Raw genomic sequence first — 10,468 nt, forward strand, 5'->3', positions numbered from 1 at the left:
ACTGATGTGTATTAATTAACATCTACATTTTATAAATTTTAACTATATATTATCATATTATACTATGCATGTAATATATATCACTTAATAGTAGTTTTATTATACTATATATGTATATATAATCACAAAAATATACATTATAAATTTTCATGATTTTAAATAAATACTTATCTATAATTATTAATGTATTATACTAAATAAATATGTAAATATATTTTTATTTAATGATCTAAAATAGATAGTGGCCTTGGGTGGCTCACTAGCTAAACGAGCGGTCTTGATCGCAAGACTGGACCACAACTAGTCATTGGATTGACAATAAATGGCACTCAAAGGCCATTTTTCAGCTAATAAGGCCCACCGAAGCCATGGATCTACCCCATTCTTTGGTACAGACACTAGTTTAACCCGATGAAACAGATGAACGGAGTGGATTACATCATGGACACCACTGTGGACCCCACACTTGATGCGTGTGTACATGGAGCGCGTACGCTCACTGTGCACCGGAACCAGGAGACCCGGTCAGACCGCGTCTGACCGTGGAAAGACCGAAGGAGGGAAGGATTTCCCTCTTTCCGTTTTTAAATTTCCTTTCTCCAGGACTGACGGTCGGACAGGGTCTCTCCTCGGCAATCTGTGGCCCATCATCATGGCCCCAATGAACGATCCAAACCGTCCATATTCTAGAGAACACAAGCCCTGCGAACCAAGTTTCAACCGTTGGATTGCACGCACGTACGCACAATCTCAGCCGCAAATCAGGGTGAAAGCACATGCTTTCCAAAAACGGAAACCTGTCTCCGTGCGACAGGTTGGCGATCCGCGCGGCTGTCCTTCTTTCCATCTCAGCCGTCCACCACCACGAAATCCTAACCCTTCATGCTAGGTTTTTAGAGAAGGAAAGGATGGGAAAGAGAGAATGGCCGCCCCTTCTCCCAAAACCGAACCCACCCCCTATCTCTAAAACCACTCGCATATCGCCGCTGGAGCTTGCATTTTTCCCTCCCACGAGCATCGCATGGAAGAAACAGATGCTCCAGCATCATCTTTTCGAAGAAAAGAGTCTTCGTTGGGAGACCACCATTAGAGCCGGTCATCTTCCTCGCCAAGCAAACAGACCGAATGATCGCAGGTTGAGGCCTGGCTCATGATCCATTGCACCCAGGAGGCAAGCTCAAGGCTGGTGATAAATCCCTGCCAATCAAGCGTGGCAGTAGGTCGGGTAGTGCGGCAAGAAACCCAACAAATCAATGCAGGGTTCGTTGCTGTCGCTGTTCACAGTTCCGAATCGAGTTAGACTCGGTCCAGGTGAGATACTCCAGGCTCTCATTACTTGAAGTTTTCTCTGGTTGAGAGTGAGTGAGTGAGAGAGGAGTGGGTGCTGCGAGACGTTCATATCCGCACCTCCAACTGTGGTGCAGCTGAGACGGACTGAGTTCACTTGAGCTCGGCATCTACTCATGGCCCAACTTTTGCATTAAGCAAACTTGAAAAAGAAAGAAGGGGAAAGGAAGAAGAAAGTGAGGAAGAAAGGAAAGGGAAAGGAAGAAGAAAGGAAGAAGAACAGGGGAAGAAAGAGTAGAGGGAGAGAGGGGCGTTGGTGGGTCGAGCCGACCCGCTGACCTGACTCAATCCGAGTCTAAGCCGATTCCAGGTTCGGGTAGTCCCTCCTGAACGTTGAAACAAGAAGGGAAGAAGAGAAAAAAAAAGAGAGGGAGAAAAACAGAAAGAAAAGAAGGAAGAGATAGGGAGAGAAGAGAGAGGAAGAGAGAGAGTTGGCAGCTGAGTCAACTCTGACGAGTTGAGCCCGGATTTGACTCGGTCCAGGTTACTGTGGGACGTCCCAGCAACAGAAAAAGAGAGAGTGAGTGAGAGAAAGAAGAAAAAAAAGGGGGAAGAAGAAGAGGAGAGAGAAGATAAGGAGTTGGGTTTGGGGGGCTGCCGAGTTGACTCGATTGAAATTGAGTCCAGCCGAGTCAAGTGGGCTTGGGGCTGGTCTAGGCCTTGCTGGACACTCCAGCATGGGGTGAGAGTGAAGAAGGATGGGTGGTTGTTGCACCTATCGAGTCGACTCGGGTTGAGTTGGTTCAAGTTAAGGCGAACAATCGGGACTAGATCAGATCGGTCAAATCAGGTAAGTTGAAGATAACTACTTAGATTAAAAAATTATCATTAAATAGAGTTGTTAATATTGGGAAATATTCTAATATGGGTTAAATTGATTCAAGCTAATTCACACCTTCAGATCCTACGAAGAAGTGGACTTACATCCTAAGGTGAGGACTCACCCTTTGAGCTTCCCACTTGATTTCATCAATCTAGATATAGATGATGGCATGATTCCCTTAACTGAGTTGCTTTACTATTGAATATGCTAGCTTGTTGTATAGTTAATTCATGTGTTGGACGACAAATGTTTCCTTTAAATTATAACATGCATGAATGGTTTGATGATAACATGCTATCCTTTATTGTATATATATTAATTTATTTATATGCTACCACTTGTGCTTAAATGATGACCCAAACGGAACTTACCTTGGACTTATGATCCTGTAGTTCATGTTTGCCTATGTGGTTTGGATCGTATATTTGCCCTCATGGCTTTGATGGTCTATTGGTGCCCTTTTGTGGCTTGTTGGGTATGTTCGCATACCCTGTTGTTTCCTAGCCATCTTGCGGAGTTCAGTCATACTATGATTTTTGGGTGGAGCTGAAGTTCGTTTATCGATTTTCTAGTCATCTTGTGGTGTTCACGTACGATATGATTTCCGGGTGGTTTAGAGTTGTATGTTTGTTTACCTAGCTATCTTACGGTGTTCAGTCGTACCATGATTTTCGGGTGGAGCTGAAGTTCGTTTATCAATTTTCTAGCTATCTTGCGGTGTTCACGTACGACATGATTTTTGGGTGGTCTAGGATTTGTATGTTGTTTGTCTCTTCATCTGCGGTGTCAGTCGTACCATGATTTCCGAGTGGAGCTGAAGTTCGCTTATCGATTTTTTAGACATCTTGCGGAGTTCACGTATGACATGATCTCCAGATGAAGAAGAAGTTTGAAGGTTAATTTTTTATTCACCTCATGGATTTCACTTGTACCATGATTTTCGGGTGGAGCTGAAGTTCGTTTATCAATTTTTTAGCAATCTTGCGGAGTTCACGTACAAATGCGATTCTCGGGTATAATTGATAGTCGTATGGTTGATTGGTTGGTTATCTTGACATGTTTCCTTGCATTGCGACTAACATTATATTTTGCTTATGATGAAATTTTGTTGATTAGTCTGATTTTCTTAATAAGAGTGTGACTAAGAAATGCCCTGTTTAGTGTATCTAATTTCATAACTTGTAATTTATATTGGATTATGAATGATGAGCGCGTAATCTTAGAGGGTGCTCCTCATTGCGATAGCCATTGATGCTATCAAACCGTAACAGTTGATGTAGGTATAGGGCGAGCCGATGCTGTTCACTAGGTTGTTGGAGCAGATCAAGTAGCTAAGGAGCTAGGCGGGGTCCTTGCGGCCCATATTGAGCCCCACCACTAGCTGATAGATTCTTGTTTCTGCTTATATGAACTTTGTTATTTGGGATTGTATAAGTCCTGTATGGGCGCCACATTTGGAAATTGGTGATGATCAGAATGTTTTTATTCATTGTATGGTTTACTCTAGCTTCGTTGCTGTTAACTCTGATTAATGCTAAACGACTTAAATTTTCACTAGATTTTATAAGCTAATAACTTGGGTTTTTGGGAAACGGGTTATATACTCGGGTCTTGAAAACACAGGGCGTTACAGTTGGTATCAGAGCGAGTCTAGATAAACCAGACCTTGGGAAAAATGGGACTTATATGATCTCAAATAATCCATAGTTGCATTGAAGAAATTAGAGACTTGAGACTAGGTTTCATTCCCCTAGTGTTAGGATAATTTACGAACCTAGAAATCTAAATTTTAGGCTCCCTTGAAATGTTAGGGTTAACCATTTGAACTTAGAAACACAAACCTAAGTTCCTTGTAGAATGTGACTGCTGAATCTAGAAACTTAAATTTTAGGGTCCCTTATGATTTTAGGCTTAGTTACTTGAACTTAGAAACAAACACTAGGTTCCCTTGTAAACCATAAGTTGTTTGAAATTAGTGACTAAACTTAGGTACCCTAAGGGAACAAGTACCTACCATGTTGTGCGTTAAAAATCAAACATAAGCACTTTATAAGCTTAAGAAATCAGATTAGGATCTTGTAATTTAAATCCCCTAATGCATCTCTTGTATATTCCAACAAATGAAAATAACTACTAGTAAGAATTTAGAATTTTAGGCAAAATTCTAGCCTTAAGCTAGACTTGTCGAGACTAGTGTTGAAATTATGGGTAAGTTCGTATATTAAACCCAAGCCCTCATGTAGAAATTCTAGACTCCCATGAGGATTTCTAGGATAACCATTGAACTTAGAAAAATAAAATTAAATTTAGGTGTTGTGGAAAGTTGGGTTAAACTTAATAACTCATAAGTTTAGACCCCTTGTAATCTATCTTGGAACACTAATATAACCTTGAGATTATCATAGGACCCTAATCATAGGTCGAAGACTAGAAGACATGGGTCTAAGGATGCTAAAGGGTCACCTTAACACCCTTGAGTCTTGTTGAGCACATATTGATTTGAACAATGCTCCAGTTGCATGATTCATATAAGCTGCCTTACGATCTTAAGTTAAGACTTGCTTAAACTTATGAGGGCATAACCATGATGAATCTTTCTTTTAATAGGATTATGGCTCCAAACTCTCGTCGTTTAAGATTGCAAACTCTCCATTTATTAACTTCGCCAACAAACGAGGTTGTTTGGGAAGGGAGTCTTGAGCACTCTCCTGCACCTCCAGTTGGGCTAAGTGGCCTTGAAAGAGAGCCTACGTCAAAGACTATCCCATCTCAGTCGCTTGTGAGTCATGTGGGCACACCTCCACCAAATGCGCAACCTGAAACCCCACCTGGCGATGTTATTAGTTAGCTGATTACTATCATAATACAACAACAGGCTTCGATCGCCACACTGTTATAGGCTCTCCAACATAATATGGATGCATCGGCCTCGAAGATCGAAGAAGTTAGTGGGGCAGATATGTTTGAAGGGTTTCAGAGGTTGAGGCCACCATCCTTCTCAGGGGCACCAGATCCAGTCCTAGCAGAACACTGGCTGAATAGAATGGCTAAGATGATGAGATCGCTGGGTTGTTCGGATGCCCAAAAGGTTATTCTCACCACTTATGCCTTGGAAGGCGAGGCTGATATATGGTGGGAAGGCGTGCTACGAAGAGTCTCATCTAATTAAGAGTAGACCTGGACTGAGTTTAAGAAAAGGTTCAATGAAAAATACTTTCCTCCATGCTATCGTCACGAGAAAATATCTGAGTTTCTCAAATTAGAACAAGGGAATACAACAGTGTCGTAATATGAAGTGTACTTCGATGAATTGTCACGACATGTACCTAAGGTCGTTGAGGACGAGGAATATAAATTAGAAAAGTTTAAGGAAGGTCTCCGACCTGAAATCCAATAGAGATTGTGCACCTTCGACTTTACTGACTTCGCTGATATCGTGGACAAGGCCATGCGAGTAGAGAAGGACTTCGAGCGTAGGGCCAAAGCACGTGCTCTTATTCAAGGTTCGGCAAGCAAAGCCAAGGCGATGCCAATTGCATCTCCTATGGCCGAGAAGAGTATGGTGCCTCACCCAACTCATTCTTCAGGTCAGGATAGGATTTGCGACTATTGTGGAAGGCCAGGTCACTTGTTGAAGCAAGGTTTTAAGAAATGGCGAAATGAGAGGATCTTACCTCCAGTACAACGACTTAAGCCACCAAGGTACGACCTTTATAAATCTTCCTTAGTAGTTATAACGTAGTTCGCAAGGGTTATAAATTTTTGAGAATACGTAGTAACGTGAATAAAACAACTCAGAATCATTAAATTATAAATTTTAGGATAACACTACAGATAGCTAAATTGCAATGTTGAAGCGTAAAGAATCATTAAGCATATTCTTTAGGGAAGTAGGAAATTAAATAGCCTATCTCAAAAGACTAAAATAATCGGAAACACGAATTGATGGAACCATGTTTAAGTGAAGAATATGCGGTTTGATGTAAATTCTAAATCCTAATGATTACAATGATCTCAATGCCCTGATCAAGCAGAAGATTGATACTCACCGGGATTACGAAAAATACCAGTAAACTCACTGCCCGGCCAGGCAGAAGTTTGGCATGTCAGGCTCAGGCTAACCATAACTGTCTGTTCGTGTTAGTCCGAACACTAAAAATATAAACTACTCTTCTTGTAAAATGACATAGAATTCTCATCATGAATTTCAAACTTATGTATATAAATAGGATAACCATAATAGAACTCTCCTCTACGACATGTGAGCAAACCCTTGATCTTAATTGATACTAAGGGAAATCGGGACGACCATAATCGAATCTTGTGGGCGAGAATCTTCTTTAAGGGGGGTAGATTGTAACAACTCCATTCCTAACAGTTGATCGTAAACGCTTATGGATATAAATGCAAGTAGTAGAAGACTAGTAAACGCGTAGAGACATTGCTGCTCCCATCTCAGGTAGAAATATTGAATTTCGGGGGTGAAATTCTCTTTAAGGGGTGTAGATTCTAACACCCCGTACTTTTCAGTACTCGAGTGTTACCAAGAAGACTAAATAATTCATTTTAAATGGGATATAATTGTATTTATAATAATAATAATAATAATAATAATAATAATAATAATAATTTATAATTAATTGTAATAATACATATGTTACTCAAATTATTCAAATTACGTATATTATTTATTTTATATTATTTAAACTATATATAAAATGAATTGTATACCAACACATTATTATATAACTGATGTGTGTTAATTAACATCTACATTTTATAAATTTTAACTATATATTATTGTATTATACTATGCATGTAATATATATCACTTAATAATAGTTTTATTATGCTATATATGCATATATAATCACAAAAATATACATTATAAATGTTCATGATTTTAAATAAATACTTATCTATAATTATTAATGTATTATACAAAATAAATATGTAAATATATTTGTATTTAATGATCTAAAATAGATAGTGGCCTTGGGTGGCTCACTAGCTAAATGAGTGGTCTTGATCGCAAGACTGGACCACAACTAGTCATTGGATTGACAATAAATGGCACTCAAAGGCCATTTTTCAGCTAATACGGCCCACCTAAGCCATGAATCTACCCCATTCTTTGGGCCAGGACCTAATTTAACCCGATGAAACAGATGAACGGAGTGGATTACATCATGGACACCACTGTGGACCCCACACTTGATGCGTGTGTACATGGAGCGCGTGCGCTCACTGTGCACCGGAACTAGGAGACCCGGTCAGACTGCGTCTGACCGTGGAAAGACCGAAGGAGGGAAGGATTTCCCTCTTTACTTTTTATAATTTCCTTCCGCCAGGACTGATGGTCGGACAGGGTCTCTCCTCGGCGATTTGTGGCCCATCATCATGGCCTCAATAAATGATCCAAACCGTCCATATTGTAGAGGACCCAATGACGTGCGAACTCTGACAATTTTCAGCCGTTGGTTTGCACGCACGTACGCACAATATCAGACGCAAATCAGGATGAAAGCACATGCTTTCCAAAAACGGAAACCTGTCTCCGTGCGACAGGTTGGCGATCCGCGCGGCTGTCCTTCTTTCCATCTCAGCCGTCCACCACCACGAAATCCTAGCCCTTCATGCTAGGTTTTTAGAGAAGGAAAGGATGGGAAAGAGAGAACGGCCGCCCCTTCTCCCAAAACCAAACCCACCTCCTATCTCTGAAACCACTCGCATAACGCTGCTGGAGCTTGCATTTTTCCATCCCACGAGCATCGCATGGAAGAAACAGATGCTCCAGCATCATCGTTTCAAAGAAAAGAGTCTTCGTTGGGAGACCACCATTAGAGCCGGTCATCTTCCTCGCCAAGCAAACAGACCGAACGACCGCAGGTTGAGGCCTGGCTCATGATCCATTGCACCCAGGAGGCAAGCTCAAGGCTGGTGATAAATCCCTGCCAATAAAGAGTGGCAGTAGGTTGGGTAGTGCGGCAAGAAACCCAATAAATCAGTGCAGGGTTCGTTGCTGTCGCTGTTCACAGTTCCAAATCGAGTCAGACTCGGTCCAGGTGAGATACTCCAGGCTCTCGTTACTTGAAGTTTTCTCTGGTTGAGAGTGAGTGAGTGAGAGAGGAGTGGGTGCTGCGAGACGTTCATATCCGCACCTCCAACTGTGGTGCAGTTGAGACGGACTGAGTTCACTTGAGCTCGGGATCTACTCATGGCCCAACTTTTGCATTGATCAAACTTGAAAACGAAGGAAGGGGAAAGGAAGAAGAAAGGAAGAAGAACAGGGGAAGAAAGAGCAGAGGGAGAGAGGGGCGTTGGTGGGTCGAGCCGACCCGCTGACCTGACTCAGTCTGAGTCTAAGCCGATTCCAGGTTCGGGTAGTCCCTCCTGAATGTTGAAACAAGAAGGGAAGAAGAGAAAAGAGAGAGAGAGAGAGAGAGAGAGAGAGAGAGTTGGCAGCTGAGTCAACTCACTGCCGAGTTGAGCCCGGATTTGACTCGGTCCAGGCTGTTGTGGGGCGTCCCAGCAACAGAAAAAGAGAGAGTGAGTGAGAGAAAGAAGAAAAAAAAGGGGGAAGAAGAAGAGGAGAGAGAAGATGGGAGTTGGGTTTGGGGGGCTGTCGAGTTAACTCGGTTGAAATCGAGTCCAGCCAAGTCAAGTGGGCTTGGGGCTGGTCTAGGCCTTGCTGGACACTCCAGCATGGGGTGAGAGTGAAGAAGGATGGGTGGTTGTTGGACCTATCGAGTCGACTCGGGTTGAGTTGGTTCAAGTTAAGGCGAGCAATCGGGACTCGATCGGATCGGTCAAATCAGGTAAGTTGAAGCTAACTACTTAGATTAAAAAATTATTATTAAATAGAGTTGTTAATATTGGGAAATTTTCTAACATGGGTTAAATTGATTCAAGCTAATTCACACCTTCAGACCCTACGAAGAAGTGAACTTACATCCTAAGGTGAGGACTCACCCTTTGAGCTTCCCACTTGATTTCATCAATCTAGATATAGATGATGGCATGATTCCCTTAACTGAGTTACTTACTTTACTATTGAATATGCTAGCTTGTTGTATAGGTAATTCATGTGTTAGACAACAAATGTTTCCTTTAAATTATAACATGCATGAATGGTTTGATGACAACATGTAATCCTTTATTGTATATATATTAATTTATTTATATGCTACCACTTGTGCTTGACTGATGAACCAAATGGAACTTATCATGGACTTATGATCCTGCGGTCCACATTTGCCTATGTGGTTTGGATCGTATATTTGCCCTCTTAGCTTTGATAGTATATTGGTGCCCTTTTGTGGCTTGTTAGGTATGTTTGCATACCCTGTTGTCTCCTAGCCATCTTACGGAGTTCAGTCGTACCATGATTTTTGGGTAGAGCTGAATTTGTTTATCGATTTTTTAGCCATCTTGCAGTGTTCACGTACGATATGATTTCCGGGTGGTCTAGAGTTGTATGTTTGTTTTCCTAGCCATTTTGCGGTGTTCAATCGTACCATAATTTCTGGGTGGAGATGAAGTTCGTTTATCGATTTTCTAGCCATCTTGCGGTGTTCATGTACGACATAATTTTCGGGTGGTATAGGGTTTGTATGTTATTTGTCTCTTCATTTGTGGTGTCAGTCGTACTATGATTTTCGGGTGGAGCTGAAGTTCGCTTTTCGATTTTTCTAACCATCTTGTGGAGTTCACGTACGACATGATCTCCAGATGAAGAAGAGGTTTGAAGGTTAATTTTCTATTCACCTCATGTATTTCACTTGTACCATGATTTTCGGGTGGAGCTGAAGTTCGTTTATCGATTTTCTAGCCATCTTGCGGAGTTCACGTACAAATGCGATTCTCGGGTATAATAGAAAGTCGTATGGTTGATTGGTTGGTTATCTGGACATGTTTCCTTGTATTACGACTGACATTATATTTTGCTTATGATGAAATTTTGTTGATTAGTCTGATTTTCTTAATATGAGTATGACTAAGAAATGCCCTGTTTAGTGTATCTGATTTCATAACTTATAATCTATATTAGATTATGAATGATGAGTGCGTAATCTTAGAGGGTGCTCCTCAGTGCAATAGCCATTGATGCTATCAAACCGTAATAGTTGATATAGGTATAGGGCAAGCTGATGTTGTTCACTAGGTTGTTGGATCAGATCGAGTAGCTAGGGAGATAGGCGGGGTCCTTGCGGCCTATATTCTGCCCCACCACGAGCTGATAGATTCTTGTTTCTGCTTATATGAACTTTGTTATTTGGGATTGTATAAGTCCTGTAT

The 10,468-nt window shown here is 41.4% G+C and overlaps 1 protein-coding gene across 1 annotated transcript; it reads left to right on the forward strand.

Moving 5' to 3' along the window:
- The first annotated feature begins 481 nt into the window (after positions 1-481).
- Positions 482-3,117, forward strand: LOC131238821 (uncharacterized). Its single transcript, XM_058236417.1, has 4 exons — positions 482-814; positions 1,805-2,137; positions 2,232-2,279; positions 2,828-3,117. Exons 1-4 carry the CDS (start codon positions 482-484, stop codon positions 2,969-2,971), a joined length of 858 nt encoding a protein of 285 aa, XP_058092400.1. The 3' UTR covers positions 2,972-3,117.
- The last annotated feature ends 7,351 nt before the right edge of the window (positions 3,118-10,468 follow it).

This window comes from Magnolia sinica, chromosome 3 (assembly GCF_029962835.1).
Source record: "Magnolia sinica isolate HGM2019 chromosome 3, MsV1, whole genome shotgun sequence".
NCBI classification, from domain to species: domain Eukaryota; kingdom Viridiplantae; phylum Streptophyta; class Magnoliopsida; order Magnoliales; family Magnoliaceae; genus Magnolia; species Magnolia sinica.